Source organism: Phoca vitulina, unplaced genomic scaffold (genome assembly GCF_004348235.1).
Source record: "Phoca vitulina isolate PV1807 unplaced genomic scaffold, GSC_HSeal_1.0 scaffold17, whole genome shotgun sequence".
NCBI lineage: Eukaryota > Metazoa > Chordata > Mammalia > Carnivora > Phocidae > Phoca > Phoca vitulina.
The window spans coordinates 33,912,463-33,936,259 of NW_022589720.1; the positions used below are offsets into that span (position 1 = coordinate 33,912,463).

At 39.3% G+C, this 23,797-nt stretch overlaps 1 protein-coding gene across 6 annotated transcripts in view; it reads left to right on the forward strand.

Moving 5' to 3' along the window:
- NNT (nicotinamide nucleotide transhydrogenase) overlaps positions 1-23,797 on the forward strand; it is an 89,912-nt gene that overhangs the window by 26,515 nt on the left and 39,600 nt on the right. For all 6 annotated transcript variants that reach the window (XM_032415213.1, XM_032415211.1, XM_032415214.1 and 3 more), the window contains exons 7-12: positions 1,297-1,484; positions 17,709-17,842; positions 18,135-18,326; positions 19,211-19,364; positions 22,243-22,404; positions 23,428-23,538. In XM_032415213.1, coding sequence (XP_032271104.1) covers positions 1,297-1,484; positions 17,709-17,842; positions 18,135-18,326; positions 19,211-19,364; positions 22,243-22,404; positions 23,428-23,538 — 941 coding nt within the window. The remainder of the gene's footprint in view (positions 1-1,296; positions 1,485-17,708; positions 17,843-18,134; positions 18,327-19,210; positions 19,365-22,242; positions 22,405-23,427; positions 23,539-23,797) is intronic.

The window sequence follows — 23,797 nt, forward strand, 5'->3', positions numbered from 1 at the left end:
GCGTGTATACAGTTTGCTCTTCTTAAAACTCAACACCCAGGGGCACCTGGGTGGCTCAGTTGGTTAAGCGGCTGCCTTCGGCTCAGGTCATGATCCCAGGGTCCTGGGATTGAGCCCCGCATCGGACTCCCTGCTCGGTAGGGAGCCTGCTTCTCCTTCTCTCTCTGCCTGCCTCTCTGCCTACTTGTGCTTTCTCTCTATCTCTCTGTCAAATAAATAAATAAAAATCTTTAAAAAAAAAACAAAAAAACAAAAAAAAACTCAACACCCAAAAAACAAACAATCCAATTAAAAAATGGGCAGAAGACATTAATAGACATTTTTCCAAAGAAGACACACAGATGGCCAACAGACACATGAAGAGATGCTCAACAGCACTGATCATGAGGGAAATGCAAATCAAAACCACAATGAGATATCACCTCACACCTGTCAGAAGGGCTAAAATCAACAACACAAGAAACAATAGGTGTTGGTGAAGATGTGGAGAAAGAGAAACCCTCTTGCACTGTTGGTGGGAATGCAAACTGGTGCAGCCACTCTGGAGAGCAGTATGGCGGTTCCTCAAAAGGTTGAAAATAGAATTACCCTACGACCTAGCAATTGCACTACTAAGTATTTACCCAGAGAATACAAAAATACTAATTCTTTTTTTTTTTCAAAAATACTAAATCAAAGGGATACATGCACCCCAATGTTTATAGCAACATTATCTACAATAGCCAAATTATGGAAGCAACCCAAATGCCCATTGACTAACGAATGGATAAACGAATGGATGTGGTATATATATGTATACAATGGAATATTGTTCAGCCATAAAAAAGCATGAAATCTTGCCATTTGCAACGACATGGATAGAGCTAGAGAGTGTAATGCTAAGTGATATAAGTCAGAGAAAGACAAATACCATATGATTTCACTCATATGTGGAATTTAAGAAACAAAACAAACAAGCAAAGGGAAAAAAAAGAGAGGCAAACCAAGTAACAGACTTTTAACTATAGAGAGTGAACCGGTTACCAGAAGGGATGTGGGGGGGTTGGGAAGTGGGTGAAACAGATGTTGGGGATTAAGGCGTGCACCTGCTGTGATGAGCACCAGGTGTTGTATGGAAGTGTTGCTTCACTATATTGTACATGTGAAACTAATGTTACACGGTATGTTAACTAACTGGAATTTAAATAAAAACTTAAAAAAACCCCAAAAAACCCCCAAAAATGTATATGTAAAAGATGATCCTGATTTCTATTAAGGGCCTAAAATAACCACTGCTTTCCCTTCAATCATTACCAGAGCTGCAGCTTTGGAGCAGTTCAAGTCTCTTGGTGCTGAGCCCTTGGAGGTGGACTTGAAGGAATCTGGTGAAGGACAAGGAGGATATGCGAAAGAGATGTCCAAAGAGTTCATCGAAGCTGAAATGAAACTCTTTGCTCAACAGTGCAAGGAGGTGGATATCCTCATCAGCACAGCACTTATTCCAGGTATGTCCTCAAGCCATGCTTATCAGTAAAGCACTTTGACTAATGATATTTTAGAATGAGAGTGAAAGTTGTTTAACATTTGAATTTCTTTAAGTAAAGATTGATTTATTTTCTAGAAAGTAAGAAAGCACATGAAAGGCAGAAAGTACAAAAATCACGGTAGCCCCTAGATGAAAATGATCATTAATAGTAGGATCTATTTTCTTCCAGTCTTTTTTCCATATAGTTTTATGTAACTGTGTTCATAGATCATATTCTATATACCATATTATATTCGTAAGCAATTTCCTTTGTTTATATCATTGATAAATTGGTTTTTTTTTTTTTTTTATAATATATTTTTAAACTTTTTTCTTTTTTTATATTATTGATAAATTGGTTTTTTTTTTTTTGATAAATTGGTTTTTAATTTATTTCTGTTCTCTTTGTTAAGATACTACGTTCTTATTGTAGGTCATTCAAATAGTACTGAAAAATATGAAGAAAAAAAATACAGACTTGCAATTGCCACAGAGATGACCATTATTAATATTTTAATCATTTTTCCATACATGAGAGAGAAAGAGAAGGGGACTTGGTGTGTGTGTGTGTGTATTTGTGGAATTTCCGGTATATGTTTTTTACTAAAGGATATGACACTTTATCACTTTTTTAATGATTTCCTTTAGCATGTTTGGTCTTTGCAACCAAATTGCAAGCTCTTTGATGGCAGGAATTACTTTTCAGTCCTTTACCACATCCTCTTTTAAAAAGATTTTTCACTCAATAGATGATTGATGCCAAACCAGTAGGCACTTATTAATCAGTAAACAGTAGCTTGATCTAGCAAGATTTGGGAGTGAAGAGATCCTCCACCTTTTATATGCTTAACCCCTCCTCTTCTCCCTTCTCTTCTGTTATTGAATAGTGAATACCATGCTGACTCTACTATTTTCCTTTCTGAAAGGAAGTGGGTCAGATAATGAGAGCTTACAGGGTTAATCGTTGCTTGTGTTAGATCCTACTAAAGGAGCCTTGCTTTCTCTAGGGGACAGTGGAAAATAAAAGTTGCGTTGTCATGAGGTCATGGGAGAGGAGAAGTTCTCTTCTGGCATCTTCCCCCAACCCCCTGTCTGAATAATCTACATGCAAGGGCAGGAAGTTGATTGATATCACATCTATGAGCTTGGGGGAAAATATGTCCCTCAAGCTCTTCTTTCTGTCCTCTGTTTACCTGGGTGATACCAGATAGGTGAGCTGGTTTCTCCAGACACCCACATTCCACCAGAGCTGGCGAGATGAAGCAGATGGGATGGGCTGGTGATATAGGCCTAGCCCACAGAAGAATCTGTGAGTGTAGAAATGAGGCAGGGTCGGTTACTGGAGGTAGATGCGGATCAGGCAAGCCAGGGACTCATGGTGCTGTTGGTGAAATCTGCCAGCTCTGATAGGACTCATGAATAAGCAGTGGCAGGAGAGCACCTAAGGATTTTGTCCTTTCCTTTCGTGGCAGTGGTTTGTGGCCCAGCTGTTGCACAGGTGGCTTTGAAGGAGAGATGGGGTGGCCTTTGCTGTAGCCACCACCAACTTTGGAAGTTAGCTGCACCTTGGGGAGAGGTTATGAGCTGACTAGATATAACAAGTGGCCAGTAGAGGGTGCTAAAACATTTCCTCATGGAGTAAATGATCTGGAGGGGAAGCTAGTTTTAGTCAGGTCATGCTCTTATTGGACATAGGATAATTTGGACGTAGTATATAGAATTATTATTTGATGATAAAGCCTAAAGTAAGCGGTACAGCTCAAGACTTCTTATATAAAATACATACTGACTTTTAGGGCCTACTCCCCCCAATAATATCTTATTTTTTAAATCAGGGCTTTATGGTAAGTGTACTTTAGTAAAAGGTCAAATTGTGTAATAGTCTTAAAGAGGATTTGTTAAAGACATTTTGTTAATCTATTCCACCGAGCCTCTCCTGTTTTCTGTCTTTTCTGAAGCTGTGATCTGTTCAGAGCATGTACAAGTTAGAGGAAGTCCCTGACCAGTGGACTGGCCCAGAGGAGGCACTCAGAGGGCTGGTCTTTCCATTACTTTTTTTTGAAAACCAAAAAAAAAAAGGAAAAGTTAATGAGAATATTATAAGGAAGAAGGTGATCTTTCTGAAGATCTTACATATCCCTGGGGGACTGAGACCTGAAAGTGTGAGCATTTAAACAAAAAGATGAAAACATTCTATAAAGTCACAAATGCCCTTTGAAAAACTGTCCTCAACATTGTACCTTGACTGGTTTATGTCCTGAGCCTTTGCCTGCGTCACCTGGTGGTGTGTTGAGCTCCTTGGAACAGAAGCTCTTCTCAAGTTTTCCTTGAGTGGTTCCAAAGGGGATTAAGTCAAATGTCAGAAGTCGTCCAAGCTCACTTGCTGGGACACAGGTGCTGGGAAGGCTGCACGGAAGACCGGATGGGGATAAGGACACCGAGAGGGGGACATGGGCAGTTAGCTAGCTTTGGGTAGCAATCTTATGGAGTTGGCAAATTTTTGTTCCTCCAAGCTGCACTCAGTCCTTGGGCTTGAAAGAACAATAACATTGTATTTATGTAGATTGTACGTGGAATGAAATATTCCTGGAGCTTGCTAATTATTTTGCTGGTATTTTGTACCACATACTTGTGCTGTCATCTGGACTCCCTGGATTGGGGTGGGTGAAGGGCTAAGGGCTAGAGTGTCACTTAATGTAGGTAGCTTCAGGACAGGGCTGACAGTCCTGTTTTGTGGTGCTCTACACGCATGGAAGACTCCCCAACTTTCCTGTCTGGCTCTTTGCCCTTTGGGGCTATTATTAAAAAAGTAAGGCAGTCCTGCCCTCTGGTCATGTTCAGGCTGTGCTCATAATCTTTTCTCCTAAATTTTTTGAAACTCAAGATTTTTCAGCATCTCTATTGTTCTGGAACCTTTTTAGGGAGACTTTACATAAACTTGGAGTATTTAATCAGGAACAGACTGAATCAGGTTGAAAATTGGATCGGTAAGTTAGGGAGGGCTGGGGTGGGGTGAGGAGGAATCCTAGTGGTTTAGCACTGCCTCTGTGGTAGGCATATTTCACCTAAATTCCAGGAAGAATCAGGAGTACTGTGATGCACATGCTAAATCTACTCTGACAGAAACAACCTTCTCCATTTAAAACCTTCCTGATGACTGCCTCACTACAAACTTGTAAGCCTCATAGGCTCCTCCAGCTTTCCTGCCCCATCCCTCCCCCCACTCAGGTCTTGCCCTTATTTTGTAGTTGAACCATAGCTCCTGGGGAGCCTGGGGTTTTGTTTAGCAGTGATGGCAGTGACTTGGACTGCTTGGGTTCCCAGCATCATTGGATAGAGTCACCTAAAGTGATTAGGCTTGGGTCACAATCCCCACATGCCATGCTATAAAGTTTAGGCTCCTTGGTAGGGTATTGGTTGCCTTTTACTTTCTAGTTGTGATTTAGCCTTTGGGCTCGTGTTAAACTGATTTCTTACTCTCTGGGCCTGATTTCGGTCATGCTGGCTGCTATTACCTTTTCAGATAGGCCAAGGACTTTCAGGCCTTTGCACATACAGTTCCTTCTCTTTGGAATGCCATCCCTGCCCTTCCTTGCCTTTTGAAATCCTGCTTAACCCAGTTACCACTTCCTCCATAGTTTCTGCTTTCTCCTACTCAGCCATAAATACTCTTCTTCCTGCATTCACGGCACTGCCTGTGCCTGGGATTCCCATAGTTCCTGGTCTTACTGCCCGGTAGTGGTCCTGTCTCCTTGGGCATGCAGCACAAGTGTTGGGCTTTTTTCTATCATGGTGGGTCTGTACCATAGGGCATCATATAATTCTGGGTGCCTTCCTTAGGTCTTCGTTCCTACAGTCTCTTATTTTTCCAGTGCTGTCCAAGGAATGAGAGAGCGAACACTTTGTTGGATAGGAACACTGCAGAGGCTAACTTAAGACTGGGAACCTAGCTTTCTTAAATTTTCAGAACCAGCATACTTGCCAAGTTTGCAATTTGAGGTGGTTACCTAGGCCTCTCAGGAGATAGAATTAGGAAGTAGTAGCAGGTCTGTCCAGGAGTTAGAAAGTGTCTATCAGTCAGGAAGGAAGATATTCATTGCTTGATTATAAATTATAATATCTTAGGCCATATATACTTGGACCTCTTTTTAGGTACAATCCAGATTATGGTAACAGTACTTTTATCTACTAGATAAGGTCTGTAGAATATACCCTATAAAGGACCCTTGTGATAATTCTACATGACTCTGGAGAATTGGGAGGGGCTCTTTTCCCCAATATGCAAAAAGGCCATATGCATATGACACCAAACTGGAGAGATTTTGCCATCGCCTGGAAAATCAGCATTGGCTCTCCATCTGACATTACTTGTCTTTTTGAAATCTATCTATCCCAAAGAGTAGAAATATGGCACACAAGAATACTTCTTCACAGTAATGTTCAAACTTGTTCTTTCAGGCAAGAGAATAACTGATAAAGTGATATACTCTTCATTTGTGAAACCCCACAAAGATAATATTGTTTTGATGCCTCAAGAGAGTTTTTACCTAAAGTCAATGTTTATTGTTCAGAGAAGATTGGTTTTCCTTCGCTGTAAGCATGATGATCTTACAGTACAGAGCTATATAGATCAGTGATTTCTAACTTTTTTTTTGAATTATTTATTGTGTTTTATTGACTGATCTAATTCATCGGTCATCCTCCCCTCCCTTAAATGTATCATATGGCTGTATGGAATTTTGTAATATTACTTCTACAAAGTTTCATTTGTTAGGAGAGTTTTGAAGGACAGAGAGAAACACTTAAATGTTGCAACATCAAGGGTTGGTAACCACAGGCTGTCTACACACCTCTTGGTAGCTTTCAGCACAAACAGGGCAACTTGTCATCAGGAGGAAGATGCCAAGATGGGGGAGTGTTCCATTACCATTTATCAGACATGACTTCTGAGAGTGTGTTTGAGCACACTTAGTGAGTTATTGGGCCAGATTTAACAAATGTTCTGCTAGGAAAATTTATGGCACAGAATTATATTCTGGTTTGGTCTGTTATTTCTCCAAAAGTATGTTGCAAGATTGGAAGCATTGTGTTCCTGTCCCTGGCAGTCCCTGAGTTGAAAAGGATCGGGAAGCTGAGGCCATCTCTGGGGAAGAGCCCCGGACGGATGGAGTTACTGCTTGCAGCTAGTGCGGCCCACCACATGCATTTCTGTATTATCCTTCTTTCCGCTTTCCCCATACTTTCTTGTGCCTCAGTGTTGAGGTGGTCTAGCTGCTCTAAGAAAGCAACGCAAAAGCTCAGACATTATGGAAATGTACTTCTTGCTCAGTTAACAGTAATTGGTGGTTGACACATTGATGGACAACTCTTCTTCACGTGGTCCTCTGGGGATTCAGGTAGGACAATGTTCCCGTCGCCATTATGAGGCTCTGAAGGGCACCCTAGGCCTGGTCTCTCCTCCAGCCAGCCAGAAGGGATAGGGACATAGAAGAATGTGCATGGAATGTCTAGAAATGGCACATACCACTCCTGCTCACATTTCTTTAGCTAAGACTTAGTCACATGGCCAAACTTGTGAGGGAAGCTGGGAATTGTTGCCTGGCCTTGTGCCCAGGAATAACAGAACATTGGATTAGTTTGCTAAGGCTGCCATAACAAAATCCCAGCTTAAACAACAGAAGTTTATTTTCTCACAGTCTGGAGGGTGGTGGTCCCAGGTCAAGGTATAGGCAGGTTTGGTTTCTTCTGAGTCCTCTCCTTGGCTTGTAGATGGTTCTCTTCTTGCTGTGTCCTCACATGGTCTTGGTCTCTTTTTGTATCCACATTTTCTCTTATTTTAAGTCTATCAATCAGACTGGATTAGGGCCCAGCCTAATTGCCTCATTTTAACTTAATCACCTCCTTAAAAGCCATATCTCCAAATATGGTCATATTTTAAGGTACTAAGGGTTAAGGCTTCAACATATGAATTTTCTGGGGACACAATTCAGCCCAAAACAAACATGGATTTTGGTGAACAGCTAATAGCCTTTTCCTTTTTCTCACCTTGTAATTTTATCTGCTTATGTTTAATCTATTCACTGGGGATCAGATCTTGGATTTAGAGCCAGATAGAGTAGATTCAGATTCTAGTTCCATTGCCTAATAGCTAGCTGATAGGTCTCTCTGAACCTCTGGTTCCTCATCTCTGAAAACGGGGTAAAATTTTTATCTCATAGAGCTGTTTCATTGAATAGATGAAGAAAAAAATCCGGTGTAGGGCCTGACATATAAAGCATTAGCATCATTCTCTTTTCTGTCATTGGTGATGCCTAGTCTTATTATTTTTTTTTTAAGATTTTATTTATTTATTTGAGAGAGAGAGAACGAGCATGCGCTCGGGTGCATGAGCTGGGGGACGGGTAGAGGGAGAGGGAACGAGAATCTCAAGCAGATCCCTCACTGAGCGTGGAGCCCAACTTGGGGCTCAGTCTCATGACCAGAGCCGAAATCAAGATTCGGATACTGAACCAACTAAGCCCTTGACTTTTTTAATAGGAAGAATAAGGTCTGTAGAATATACCCTATAAAGGACCCTTGTGATAATTCTACATGACTCTGGAGAATTGGGAGGGGCTCTTTTCCCCGATATGCAAAAAGGCCATATGCATATGACACCGAACTGGAGAGATTTTGCCATCGCCTGGAAAATCAGCATTGGCTCTCCATCTGACATTACTTGTCAAGACCTTCTCAAGAACTGTATGGAATGTATAAGACGGTCCCTGAAAAACTGAATTTTCTGAAGATACGCATTTCATTAAACCTCTTTTGTCAATTAATCTCATTCTGACCTAAGTTGAGTAACCTGGGAAATAAACAGTATTATTTCTATTTTTAAAAATAATCTTTTAATTATTTTATAAAACTAGTAAAATCAGAATGTGTAATAAATATTCACTGCTTCAACATGAGAGATGATGGACTCTGAAAAACAAACTGAGGGTTCTAGAGGGGAGGGGGGTGGGGGTACGGGTTAGCCTGGTGATGGGTATTAAAGAGGGCATGTACTGCATGGAGCACTGGGTGTTATACGCAAACAATGAATCATGGAACACTACATCAAAAACTAATGATGTAATGTATGGTGATTAACATAATAAAAAATTTAAAAAGAGCAAAAAAAATTCACTGCTTCAATTTTTAAGGCATTTTGGTAGCAAAGGTACATCTAAATGTGTTGGAGGGAACTCAAAGAATGTTATAATTTATATAAGAATATTATATGTTTCTGGGACACCTGTGTAGCACAGTCGGTTAAGTTTCTGCCTTCGGCTCAGGTCATGATCCCAGGGTCCTGGGATCGAGTCCCACACTGGGCTCCTTGCTCAGCGGGGAGCCTGCTTCTCCCTCTGCCTGCCGCTCCCCCCTGCTTGTGCTCTCTATCTCTGACAAATAAATAAATAAAATCTTAAAAAAAAAGAATATTGTACCTTTGTGTTACTATTTAAATATGGTAGACTGTTTTGTTTTTTTAAGAATTCCCATTGCTTATGGAGCCATGGTAAAATCTTGACTAATTTTGATTTTTATTTATACAGAATTTTGCAGCTATGAGAGGTGAATTATTAAGATAATCCTTAAAAATTTTTATAAATGGGTCCTTTGATAATTAGGTAAAAGCTTGTTTTTAGTTTTCTTCTTTAAACAGATCTTTAGGGATTTCTCTAATTTGCTAAAATATGCTGTTGACTAATCATATTTCGTAAGTATTACATTTAGAAATATCTCACAGTATTCAATTTGTAAAAGCCAAGGTTTTGCTGGCCTTTCTCCCTGGTTCCTTATACAAATAATTGTGCAGAGAAAATTTTTCTCTAGTTTCATGGATAGAACTCACATATAAAGTACTCTGCTTGACTCTTTAAGCTTGGGTCAGAATCTCTGTTCGTGAATGTAGCTTTGTAAAGCTTAGCCAGTGATAACATAGATGGAGGGGTTGAATCAGTATGTTTCTCCATGCACCATAAGGCTGGCTAAATCACAGACCCAGTAGATGATAGGTCAGTGGAGCAAATATTCAGCAGTTTCTTGCCACTTCCTGTGTATTACATAATCAATTACCTGTTTTTCTCATAGGTATACATATATGTATAAAAAAAACCTTTTGTCCTTCTCTGTAGCATTTTTATAGCTTAAGACCCAATGCTTTATTCCCATCTGTGATTTTGAAATTCCGAAAGAGCCTTTGATGTATAAATCAATTAGGATGACTTTGGCTGCCAGCAGCAGAAATTCCAGCACATTCTGCCTTAAGAAAGGAGATAACTTGGGTTATGTATCTGAAGGAAGTCCAGTCCTAAGTGTGGGTAGGTGTGCTGACATCAGGGGGCTTTGGCTGTGCTCCTGTATTCTCTTACCTTGCCCTGCTCTGTGAGTTGGCCTCATCCTCAGTGCTAGAGGTCAGTGGCGCTTTGGGGCCTCTGATGTGCCCAACACAACATCCAGAGGATAAGACAGGTCAGTTCCAATGGTTCCCTCTTGAAGAGCAAGGAAACTTCTTTTTCAGAAGCCCTGAGCAAACTTTCCCTTGTTCTTATTGGCCTCCATTGGGTTAGTGCCCATCCCTGAGCCAATTTTCATGGAGGCAGGGCAATGAGATGCCCCTTGGCTTACATCTGGATTTCTGACCCCGTCACTAATAAGGTGACGAGATGACCTTTAGGCCAGCCATGCTTGCATCTGGAGTGTTTCTGAGGTCATTTTCTTGAAGTTCCTGGACTGTGTGGAGAAAATGGAAATCAGAGTAGTGACAAGAGGACGAACGAAGTGGGTGCTGTTCAGTGCAAAATTGTGTTCTCTTAATAATGACATTTCTTTATGTATAAATGCTATAGTTCATAATGTCTTTACATGCTGTATTTTCCATTGAGTAAATGTATAGTATTGCATTACGTTAAAAATTCTCCTTGTCTTGTTAGTGCTTGTCCATGAAAATCTATTTTGGTTTGGATAAATATATTCTGTAATTTGTATTTTTAATCTCTTTGCTACTATACTGTTAAATATACTATGATCTTGTTAAAGCAGAAGATTTTTCTTGAGCTTGTCTAATTTGATGCCTTACAGGCCAGGAAGTTAGGAATTTCTCCATCCAATTATATGCTATTGAATAATTCCAGTAAATAATGCTAAATGTTCTTTAGAATCATTATAAAATTTTGTGGTAAATCCATTTCATCTTGATGTCTTGTTTTTTTTTTTTTTTAAGATTTTATTTATTTTTTTGAGAGAGAGTGGGAGAGAGCACAGGTGGAGGTGGGTGCAGAGGGAGAGGGAGAAGCAGACTCCCTGCTGAGCAGCGATTATGATCAGAGCTGAAGGCAGACGCTCAACGGATTGAGCCACCCAGGCACCCCTTGGTGTCTTGTTCTTAGTATTTTTAGTGGTTTCCTCTTAATTTTTTGTTTATTTGTTTAGTGTGATTAAAGTTGTCTGTGAGGGCTTGATTCTTTTCCCAGTAAGGTAGAGTCTGAGAATTTATTTATTTCAGATGATCATATTAGGCCTGATTCATTCAATGAGGTATAATGTATTGTAAAACTTTCTGGTGCATCTCTTCCCATTGGTGTTTAGTTTAAGCTAACTAACTCTTTTTGAATTTAGTCTTGCAGAGAGGCCAATGATATATTCTTTTGCTATATATCCATAGTTGTTAAAGCTATTTTTTTTCTTTTTCTTTTTAAGTAATCTCTACACCCAACGTGGGGCTTGAACTCATGACTCTGAGATCAAGAGTTGGACTCACATGCTCTTCCAAATGAGGCAGCCAGGTGCCCCTAAAGCTGTTTTTAGAAATGAGTAATTTTTCTAGAAATTTCTTTTTTTTTTTTTAAAGATTTATTTGTTTTGGGGGGAGAGAGAGAACGAGCATGAAGGGGAGGGGCAGAGGAAGAGGGAGAGAGAAAATCTCAAGCAGATTCCTCCCTGAGCATGGAGCTGGATGCGGGTCTCAATCTCACAACCCTGAGATCATGACCCAAGCTGAAATCAAAGAGTCGGACGCTTAACTGATTCAGCCACCCAAGCGCCTCTACCAGTTTCTAACTTTAGTACTTTTAAAACTTCATCTTAGCATTCACTTAATGAGGAAGTACGTGAGTATGAATTCAATCATATTTAAGAATGAATTTGTATGGATCACAGCCATACATCTGTACATCTAGGAATGATGCACAGGTGAGGCATTTTTTCAGCCTACAGTCAATTCCTGATGCACACAGAGATTCAAGGATACCTACCGTAATCTATGCCATCCCTACTCATCCTAAATAATGACCAACCAATTAGGAAACTATGAAAATTTTTAGATGACTGCTTTAAATACCTCAGCTATTTTGGATAATAAAAATGTTCATTAACCTTTGAATGTAGCTTCTTTCAGTCCTAAAATATTAGTCTTCAGAGCTATAGGGAAAATTTTCCTTCCCTATCCAGCCTGCATATGGTAGGCACTAAATATTAGTTGAGTGAATGAATAAATATTTGAATGATGACTGTGACTACACGGTGTCCTACCATTGTCTTGGCTAAAATATGGAAATAAACATCCCCAACTGGGAGGGAGCAGAATAATCTTACCAGGGAATGTAATGTCCAAGAACAAGAAGGAACCAAGAAATATTTCATGAAGTTGGACATCATGCCAGATCTCTTACCCACAGTTTGCACTGTGCCAGGAAATACATAAAAAAAAATTTATCTCCTTGTTGATTTTATTCTATCGTATTTTCTGTTGTCATAGTTGTTTTGGGGGGGAGGTGGTTTGAGGAAATGTAACAATTTTGGTCTTTTTACGTACCTCATGTTTTACGGATAAAATTACAAAATTAACAGAAATGAGCAGTCAAAGGGGAAAGCCCAGTGGTGCCTGCTTAAAAAAACAAACAAACAAAAACTTACCTGCCTTTTAAAATTAACTCTTCTTCTTTTTTTTTTTTTAAGATTTTATTTATTTACTTGAGAGAAAGAGCAAGCGAGAGAGAGCACGAGTGGGGTGAGGGGAGTTCGTGGAGGACAGGGAGAGGGAGAAGCAGACTCCCCTCTGAGTGGGGAGCTGGATGTGGGGCTCGATCTCAGGACCCTGGTTAACCGATTGAGCCACCTAGGCACCCCTTTAATTAACTCTTCTGACTTCTACAGTTATGTCTTGAAACACCTGATATGATCATTTGATCTTTTATTCTTATATCTAGAATCTATACCAGACTGTCTCTGGGGTATATGGGACATCTCTTTATATTTGAAGGATTTGAATTAAACATTGGATATATTCTTCTCTTTGTTTTATGTTGTAAAAATCTTCCTGTTTGCTGTCCATCCCTTAGTTAGGTCTCTCTCTCATTCTGTAAGTGTTTTAGAAGCACTTTGAGAGGCTGTCCTAATGAGTAGCTTCATTTGCTGCAGCAATTTTTAATTGATAAGAAAATAGATTGGTCTAATGGCATTTTTAAGTTGTTTTAATTCTTCTAGTACTTTTTTTTTTTAAGATTTTATTTATTTATTTGAGAGAGAGAGAGAGCACACGAGTGCGTGAGTGGGGGAGGAGGAGCAGAGGGAGAGGGACAAGCAAACTCCATGCTGAGTGTGGAGCCCGACTCAGGGCTCGATCCCACAACCCTGAGATCATGACCTGAGCTGAAACCAAGAGTCAGATGCTTTAGGGCGCTTGGGTGGCTCAGTTGGTTAAGCGACTGCCTTTGGCTCAGGTCATGATCCCAGAGTCCTGGAATGGAGTCCCACGTCAGATTCCCTGCTCAGTGGGGAGGCTACTTCTCCCTCTGACCCTCTCCCCTCTCATTCTGTCTCTCTCTCCCTCTAACTAAATCAATAAAATCTTTTTTTTAAAAAAAGAGTCAGGTGCTTTAACTGGCTGAGCCACCCAGGTGCCCCTCTTCTAGTACAACTCTTAATTTATGTCTTCAACCTAGAGAAGAAACTGGTTGTGATTATGCAGGAGTACTTTATTATTATTATTATTTTTATAAAAATAGTATGTGACTTTTGGAAATGCAGTAAAGTACAAAGTAGAAAATAAAGATCATCTGTGATCTCTCTACTCAGTGAAAAATACTATTAACATTTTAGCCTTTTTCAATGCATTTTTATCATGTTGGATCAAGATATAATATCCTTCTCATTTTTCCCATTTAATACTATATCATAAGTTTTCTCCTTCATGTAACATGATGAGTCTTTAAGAAATCTTTGTATATATGTTTTAATGGTTTTGTAGAATTTTCTTGTTTTAATGTACCACATTTTATTTAATGGTTCCCCCAAAGTTGGGCTTTTCACTTAATTCCGCTTTTTGTCAATTAAAAATAATGCTCTAACCTTTTTTCTGTGTTATTCCAGTGTGTGTGTCTTCATTTATTTCCCCAGGATTAATCAATTCTTAGAAGTAGAATTACTAGACAAGTGGATATCAACATTTTTGGCCAGTTGCTACATGTTGGTAAATTATGCTTTCCTGAAACTTCTGCATAGTTCATAATCTCATTAATAGATCATCCAGCTAATTGTTTCATTTCAACATTATTATGATTTTTAAAATATTTTATTTTTAGGTCATTTCTACATCCAATGTGGGGCTTGAATTTATAACCCCAAGATCATGAGTCCCATGCTCTACTGAGTGAGCCAGCCAGATGCCCCCATTATTATGATTTTTTGACCTTTCATTTTGAGAGACAAAAAAAAGTATCTCACTTCTTGTAACTTTGATTCATATGAGGATGAACTTTTTTTTTTTAATTTGGTTGTTACCATTTCTTTTAGAATTAACCATTTGTATTTGTTTTTCATGTGTTAGGATCTTAGTGTTTTGTCTTTATTTAAATTTTTGTGGGCTTTTTATTAATTTTTTGTCATGTTGATTTTTGAGGACTAGAATATATACGTATTTCATATTTAAATTCATTGATGTTTTTCTCATTTTCCCCATTGCTTTAAATTTAAGAAATACTTTTTAATTCAAAGACTAGAGAGATATTCACCAAGGTTTTCCTTTTTTCTTTTTCTTTATGGGTTGATTCTCTCTCTCTTTTTAAAAATTTTATTTATTTTAAGTAATCTCTACGTGGAGCTTGAGCTCATGACCCCAAGATCAAGAGTTGCATGCTCTTCCGATCGAGCCAGCCAGGTGTCCTGAAGGCTGATTCTCTTTTATAATTCATTCTGATCTATAGAATTTAGAGTTTAGTTTGAAGTCTGATATTAGGTTTGGGTAGATTTTTTCCCCCTGATACCTAACTGATCATCTTATTCCTTTTGTTCCTTCCATTTTGTGATGCCACATTTATCATATATTACATTTTTACCCTAGTAGGCCATCAGGGTAAGATAGTATTTTGAAATTGCCTTCTTAGTCTTTCCTCCTCTTGAACTATTCTTTTGAGGATTTGCTCATTTGGAACTTTTATGTACTACCCTGCTCCTCTTTTGGCTCTATTTTTTCCCTTCTGTTTTCAATTTTCATTTCTGCACTTTTAGAAATTTCAAAAAATTAATCCACATGTGAATGCTTAAAGCCAGCTGCACTGTTATATTCATCATCATATTCCCTGTAGCTTTATTGATTTTTTTAAATTATAAAATTAAAACTAGCTCTTATAGAAAATTTAGGAGATAAAGAAAAGCACAAAGAAGAAAATATTCTTACCACTCAAAGATATCCTGCTATGGCTAAACGTTACACAATGTAGAATTTACTAGAAACTATATAGTATAGTATTTTATGTATGTATATAAATATATATGAAACATTCATATATGTGTATATAAAATTTTTATTTACCTTATGGCAGCAGTCTATACATACTATTTCATTGTGTGCATTTTACTTATAATAGTTTCATGTATTCTAAATATCCCTCCTTAAATAAATTTTAACTCACCCTCTAGTTATTTGACTAGATAAATTACTTTGTGTGAAAGAATAGCCTACCGTTTCAAAAGTGATTAAATTTCAGACAGACAGTATGGACAGAACACATATTATCTTTGTTAAGATGCAAGTGTGTTTATGTGTGTGTGTGGTCTGTGCATTTAAAGTTGTGTCAGCTATTGCATAATTGTTTTGTGAAGGTTGAGTGAGTAAAATCAAAGACAAATCGGCAGTATATCTGGTGTTTTCTAGGGAGCCTAAATGGTTTTGGCCACATGAGGTCTTGTAAAGTCAGTAGGGTTATAGTCCAGGAACTGATCCTTTAGCTCTCACTGGGTCAGAAGAAAGAAGGAATCCAGAACTTTTAGGGCAGGAGGAATTAGTTGGAAGCCAAATCAAATTTGTGAAGTTGATGGCGGTAAAGTTGGTGCAGTTAGAAGTCAAAGGGGGTGGACCTGGATCCAGAATGCAGTTTAAGGCATTTCAGCCTGGGACTGGAGAGAACAAGTAAGGTGTGAGGAAAGCTGTAGCAAGCAAGAGGCTGGTTAATGGAGAAGAGGCTGTGGACTAGAGAAGAGGAAGGGGGATGATCATAAACACCTAGAAAGTACACATTAGCACTTTAAATTTGCCAGTTTACGTGGATGCGACCATATGATCCATAGCTGTAAATTACTGCAGAGCTCAGCAGCGTGACCTTTTTTGGGGGGGGCGAGAGTCCTCAGATGTATGTTGTTTGCATCCCCAAATTCTCATGTTTGAGTAAAATTTAAACATTCAAGATGGTTTTGTTGGACTGTAGTGGGGAGAGTAGAGGAAAGGAATATTTCCAGAGAATTTTGAGAAGTGATGAAACCACCAGGACTTCAGAGTGTTGTCTTTGGGGGAAAATATCTCCTCATTCTTGCTCTTTCATGGAGACTCAAAAGATTATCCAACAAACCACGTGGCAGTTAGCCCTGCGTGGTGGGAGCAGAAGGTCCAGTGGGGGTAGTAATGAGAGAGAATGGGAGAAAGAGTGCTTATACCCAGTCAGGAAGGCCTTCAGTAATAGGAGGCCGTGGGATTTGGACTTTATCTCGGAAGTATAAAGTTGGCTTCGAGAAAGAGGGAGGTACTATATAAATACCCATTTGTATCTTTACAACTTTTTTTTCCCCCATATGTGCTACAAATCTTCATTTTTCTCTTTTGAATCACATGTATGCCAATCAAGTAGATTGAAAAACAGATTATTAGAATGCAAATTTTATTTTATATTAATTTCCCTTTATAAAGTCGATAGTGTTTTTACTAACATTCTGTAAAGACAGAGTTGAAAACTTTCTAAAAGAGGAGATAAAGATACTTAGGCTATTAACTCTCTGCTTTCCTACTACCAATCTCACAAGTTTATTTCCTTTGTCTTTTGGCTTAGGTATATATTGTTCTATGAAACTTGAACACGGTGATATTCTGACAATGTGGGCCCTGTTGAACTAACTAATATAGGTTAGCTTGAAAAATCCTTATGTTTGGTGCTTTATCTTATGTAAGAATTAGTGAATGAATTTAAAATGGGAACTATCTCAACTATCTCATGACTAGAGTGTTCCATAAGAACAGTGATCTTTTCTGTTTATCTACCAGTATATTCTGAGCACCAGGTATAGGGCTTGACTCATCAGAGGCAGAATAAACAGTGTTGAGGGGGGAATGAAAGTGTATGCATGATTCCCAATCCCAATCCCAAACTGGGATTTCCTATTGTTTTCATTTCGTGGCATTTCCCTTTCTCTCCTTGAAGTTATCCTGTGATAAATGAAGGTAGCTTAATATATGTGGGAAAATCTGGTGAAGTTTGTTAAGATGTTTGGAAATATTCCATTTTGTAATTCATAAATTACTATTGACTATTCCCTTGCATTTGTGATCTTTATGAATTGTCCAATTCAGGTGCACATAGTTTTCTTAATAGCTTACTATTATGCATTCAAAAAGAAACAGGCAAAATGTTTATGTCTTCATGAGTGGTCCTGGATGTAAACCAGTTTGGAAGAGCAGTACTAAGTAAGCAAATGGCAAGATCCCTCTGCATATTGGCTTTGCAGTTCATACTTACCATATTTCTTCCTGGGAGGATGACCAGTTTCAACTGCGTGATGGACTTTCGGGGTATCTTGAAAGAGTTAATATTTCAGATGTTACATTTTTGAGTGTCCAGAGACTACTGTAATAATTAGGAAATAAAGTTAAAAAGTATAATATAATTTGTACTGTTCTCTTTGATTTTATCAGGTAAAAAAGCTCCAGTTTTATTTAGTAAAGAGATGATTGAGTCAATGAAGGAAGGCTCAGTTGTTGTGGATTTAGCTGCTGAGGCTGGCGGAAACTTTGAAACCACTAAGCCGGGAGAACTTTATGTCCATAAGGTATACCAAACAGCTTCTTCTATCTACGAACCATCTCCCATGTCTTTAGTGATTTGAAGGGAGTGTTTATTCCTTTAAGGTATTCAGAGAAACTGAGGCCTGAAAATTTTTAAAATTAAAAAACAGGCACATCGAAAGCTCTTTTTGAAATCTGTATTTGTTTGTGAGATGTGTATATATTTATAAAGGTATGTAATTTCACAGCTTAGCCTTGACTATGACTGAGGAGTGTCCTAGAAGGAATGTGAACAGATAGAATTAGACCTTTCTGATTGTATTTTTGTTCATGTAGGGAGTTACTCACATAGGCTACACAGACCTTCCCAGCCGAATGGCCACGCAGGCCAGCACCTTATATTCCAACAACATCACCAAGCTCCTGAAGGCCATCAGCCCTGACAAAGATAATTTTTATTTTGAAGTGAAAGACGACTTTGACTTTGGTACAATGGGTCATGTCATTAGAGGAACTGTAGTGATGAAGGTAAGTAAAGAGACCTGTTCCTTTCTGAGTTTTCATTAGAAATGTGTTTTAGGATTTCTGTTTATGGAAGGATCCTATTTTGGAATTGAGATATAATCTAATAAAGGGTTGATGTGTTGGGTTTATACCAATAAAAAGTGTTTAGAAATGCAGAACGATTTAAAGAAAAAATCACAAAGGCTTATATACACATGAACTCATCCGAAATATGCATTGCTTTTGAAAAACAGAAGCAAACAAAACAAAAAACCAGAACTGAATAAAGTAAAAAACTTTCCCCTTGCCACCTATTTCCTTTTAGAGGATTGATCTATGTTTTTCCATATATGTTCTGTGCACATAGAAATTATGTATCCATGCATAACAAACATTCTATATTTGTATACACATATGTATTTATATAAAGTAAGTTATAAGTGACATGAATTTATTTAAGATTATATATAAGGGGCTCTTGGCTGGCTCAGTCAATAGAGCATGCCACGCTTGATCTTGGGGTTGTAAGTTCAAGCCCCACATTGGGTGTAGTGATTGCTTAAAAATAAATCTTTTAGGGACGCCTGGGTGGCTCAGTCGTTAAGTGTCTGCCTTCGGCTCAGGTCATGATCCCGGGGTCCTGGGATCGAGCCCCACGTCGGGCTCCCTGCTCCACGGGAAGCCTGCTTCTCCCTCTCCCACTCCCCCTGCTTCTGTTCCCTCTCTCGCTGTGTCTCTCTCTCTCTGTCAAATAAATAAATAAAATCCTTAAAAAAAATAAATCTTTTAAAAAATTATATTTAAAAGAACAATCCCCCCCCCCCCCCCCAGGAGAGTCACTACCTTCTGTGTTTTTGAAATGCTGGATTGACTGTTAAAAAAATTTCTATTTTTCTAATTTCTATTAGGATGGCGACGTGATTTTCCCTGCTCCCACCCCGAAAAATATTCCTCAAGGTGCCCCAGTAAAACCGAAGACAGTGGCTGAGCTGGAAGCTGAGAAAGCAGCTACCGTCACCCCCTTCAGGAAGACGATGACTACGGCTTCCGCATATACAGCAGGTGAGGACCCCATTCATGAGGGTTGAGTCCTGATTGTTTGGATTTTGTAAGAAATGCATTAATTGTCAAGATCAGTGAATGAGATCCTGTTGTCCTCCTTTGGATTCCATGAGGAAGTGGGCCTGTTAGAAGCAAGTTTTCGTAAATGTGTTACTAGCCTCACCTCCGTGGCCTTGGAGACCGCACCGATGGATGGCTGACCCCAGAGATGCAGGTGCTCGCTAGATACTGGAATGAATGTGTGTGAAAGCATAGACGGGCTGATAATGCTTTTCTTTCATAGAAAACATTTAAAATATAGCTGTTAGGAGTTTTATCTTACATCAAATATATCGAGTAGTGATCTGTGTCAGATTGTGTTGGTGTTAAGTGCCTGTAAATATGGTTATTTATTTATCTTTACGAGTTATAAAACATCAGTTGTGATCATCTGCACGTTGTGTAAGACTGGGGAACCACATGTTTGCGTTGAAGAATAAACAGTAGGAGACAGGTATGGCCCTTGACCGTTTGTCTAACATCCTAAGTTCTTCACCTAGTAAAAAAAATTCAATTTTTAAGTTTCATTTCTTTACAGTTTAACACAAATTCTTTGCTTTTTAGTTCGCCTTCATGAAAACATTAAGCAGTCACTGTAAAATAATGGTAAATATTCATTCTGGTTATGAATTGTTAAGAGTCTGAAATAGGGACATTTGGTTTTAAATTGGTTTCTCTCTCATCGAATGAATTAAAAATATTTAGATCTACTTGGAGCCAAAGCAAAAACCAAACAAAAGCAAACTATAAAGAATTAAGGACCAGCACCAGGCACACAATTCTTGTAGCCTCAGCATTCTCCAAATTCCCATGCGAGCCCAGATGTTTGAAAGAGAAATATGTAACTCTCCTTGAATAAAGAGCAAGTCTCAGCAAAAGCCTCTAGTTGTGAACATGGTGAATAAATGGGGCAGTGTCCCTACTTGCACTTACTTGTTTAAAAAAAAAAAAAAGAAACCAGATTATTATATTGTACCTGGAGAGGATTCTTGGAAGGATTGTAAATTTCCATTTCTCTTTGCGATTCGTGAGGAAATACAGTGCGGCATGTATGATGGTTTATTTTTCTAGGTTTCTGTCTCATTTGTTAAGTGAAGGTTTATTGCATTTTAATAGATACGACATTAGCATATTTTAGGGAATAAAAGAATGTCCTTATATTTGTTTTTCTTTACCTTAAACTTCCTCCTTTATAATAAAAACAAGCATTTTTCTTTTATGTGTGTTAGGAATCCATTTGAATAGCATTCTCCAAAGAATATGATTTGCTTTCTTTTCCTTTTCTTTTTTTCTCTGCCTTTCTCTTTCCTTTGTTACAAAGAGTATAGAAATAGCATAGTTGACATTATTAAATATACTATAGAAAAGACATTAGTTTACTAAAGAGTTGATAAAAAAAACCCTTTAGATAGGTGATTTCTATCTTAGATGCCCAACAAAAGAATGGACTCCAGATTATGATAATTTAGTGCTGCTTGATTAATGTGGTCATTTATTGAATGCTAGGCATTGCACTAAACACTTCATATGCCTTAACCTATTTACTCTTTACAAGACCTCAGTGAGGTGGGCATATTATTATTTTCTTTCTCCAGGTGAGGACAGAGAGGGTTAATAATTTTACAGATGATGAGAGTATAGCACAGAGAAGTTAAGTAACTTGCCTGAAATCTCACAGCTAGCAAGCAGTAGACCCACAGTTTGAACGAGGCAATCTGGCTTATGAAAACATATTTTTAACCACAACTCTATACAGCTTCTCTGATGTTTAACTAGAACACAAAACAATATTCTGTCTACTCTCCCTCCAGATGGTTAACAGGCCATGTATTGGAACCCTGGGCATTTTATATTTGGGTAGGGAAATATAAATTAAAACTGCAGTCTTATTACATGATCTAAAGTAAAATTAATGTCAATTCCTAGATGTTCTAGCTGTGCCACTTATAAAGAAATACTTCATAACACGGGGAAAAAAAGTACCTTACTCAAGAAAGTTGAATTCCAGCTCCCTGGTCCCCCATTCACATTCTGTTTTTACTGACCACTAGGTAACCCTTCCTTCTGTTGCAGAACAGCCATCCACATGTTTGCTATTAGGGAAGGCAATAATTAAAGATGTATGTTCAGAGCTGACTGTTTGTATTCTGCACATTCTTAATTTAATTTGTTTTTTTTTTTTCCTTTTCTTTGTAAAATCCTGTTTGCTGACTTGGTGTTGAGGCTGGAGCTGACTGCCCTGGCCAGCAGTCCGGTCCAGCTTCAGGAGCAATTGCAAAACCTCTGTCCCGGGGGGTGGGGGGGTGGGAGGTGGAGGCCATATGTTTTGGGGAGGTGCTGGAGTGAATGAAATCCTTCCTACTCTTTTAAAATCCTTCTTCCTCAGCCAAAGCTGAGTGACATGAAATTGGCTTCAAAAAAGTCCTGTCTTGTAAAGGTCGTGTCTTGCCCAAGTAGAAAATGCTTTGGTAGATCCTGTGTAGGTCTGTAATTCTGGAACAAAAGCACTTGTATAAACACATGTGGCATCGTCAGTGAAAGTCAAAACAGGGAAGAGGACAATGGGGAAATTGTTATTAAGGTGACTCATAAATTTTACTAGATCTTTACAGCTTATTTTATTTTGGGAGATGGTGGTCAGGAAGTTGAGTTTTGTTCATAATACCTTTAACCTCCCCTGGCCCCCATCATGAAATGTGTAAAAAATCTCATTATTGGCAAACTCCGTATCAGGTGCAGAATTTAAAAGCATTGACTGTTTCACATGTTTGTGTGTGGGTGTGCGTGCTTTTAATCTTGAGGTAATTGGAGGTCAGCTCATACTCTTCTCTTTCTGTAGGTCTCACTGGGATGCTGGGTTTGGGCACTGTGGCACCCAATTTAGCCTTTTCCCAGATGGTGACCACTTTTGGCTTGGCCGGCATCGTGGGCTACCACACCGTCTGGGGAGTGACCCCTGCTCTCCACTCACCACTGATGTCTGTGACTAATGCAATCTCAGGTTTGGTCCTCTCTTGTTTCCCCTCATTTTAGGTTTTCATGGGCTTATTCAACTCTGCAACTGCTTTCAATGACGTTTCCAAAGTCTTTGTTTACAAATTGTATGGCTTGGCCTCTTGAGGTGGTGGTTGTGGTGGCTTGGGCTCCCTGAGGGGGTGAGGGTGGGTCTAGAAGTGAGGGGCCCAGCAAGCTTGTCAGGCCTTGGGGCTGCTCCCATTTCAAGCAGGGCAGGGCCATTCTTCTTCCTTTTGATAGTAATTTCCTTTAAAGAAAGGATTCCTCTGATATCACAGAATTGTAATTGTAGCATCCTTTAGGGGCTCTTAGATTCATCTAAACATCTAGCCTAGCAAGTCTGTAGTAAGTAGGCCATGCCTGTCATCAGATTCACTCTGAAGCCTTTGGAACAGGAAACAGCTGCCCAGGCAGGGTAGCCGAGCATCAGCCGAGCATCAGGCTGGTGGTGCGAGTCTTCACAGTGGTCCGCGTGGCGTCCACACAGCTGCCCAGGAGCTCTTCTCTTTGGCCCCCAGTGATGCTCAGATCTGAGGAGTGAGACCCAGCTGGGACAGGTGTGGGCCGGTCCTGGCTTGGAAGCCTCATGCTGCCAGGGCTCTAGGCACAGCTGCAGGGGGCTCTGCCGGGAGCGTGGCTAATTCCAAGGGGCACCATACTCTGGAAAGCTCAACGTCATGGCTTTGCTATCATATTTTTCTAGTTCATGCATAGATCCTTCCAGTTCAGAAGCAGTTTATCCACCCGCGGTCCCTTGTTACCTCTTGTCCAATAACATTATCGATTTAGATCTTTATCAGGGGAACAGAGCTAGCAAGTTAAAGGGAGGCCAAATTTTTATGCAGAAGGAGAAAAAGTTTTGTTAACTCTTTGCCCACAAGAGTACTTCAGTTACAATGGTGTGTGAGGACTTTCTCCGTTGTGTCTGTCCACGTGAGATCCTACAGCTGTGACACTTCATTTGGCCTTGTCTCTGTAACCATTCACCATCTTGCTTCTTTCTTCCTAGGGTTGACTGCAGTTGGTGGGTTGGCACTGATGGGAGGACAATTGTATCCTTCCACAACTTCTCAGGGCCTTGCCGCTCTTGCTACATTTATTTCCTCAGTCAACATTGCAGGTATGATGGCAGTGGTGGTGAGAGAGCCCAGAGTGCTATTTAAAAAAAAATTATTTCAGCAAGCTCTACACCCAGCATGGGGCTTGAACTCACGACCCCAAGATCAAGAGTCGCCTACTCTTCCAACTGAGCCAGCCAGGCACCCCCTAGAGTGCTATTTTTTTTTTAATATTTTATTTTTTATTTATTTGACAGAGAGACACAGTGAGAGAGGGAACACAAGCAGGGGGAGTGGGAGAGGGGGAAGCAGGTTTCCCGC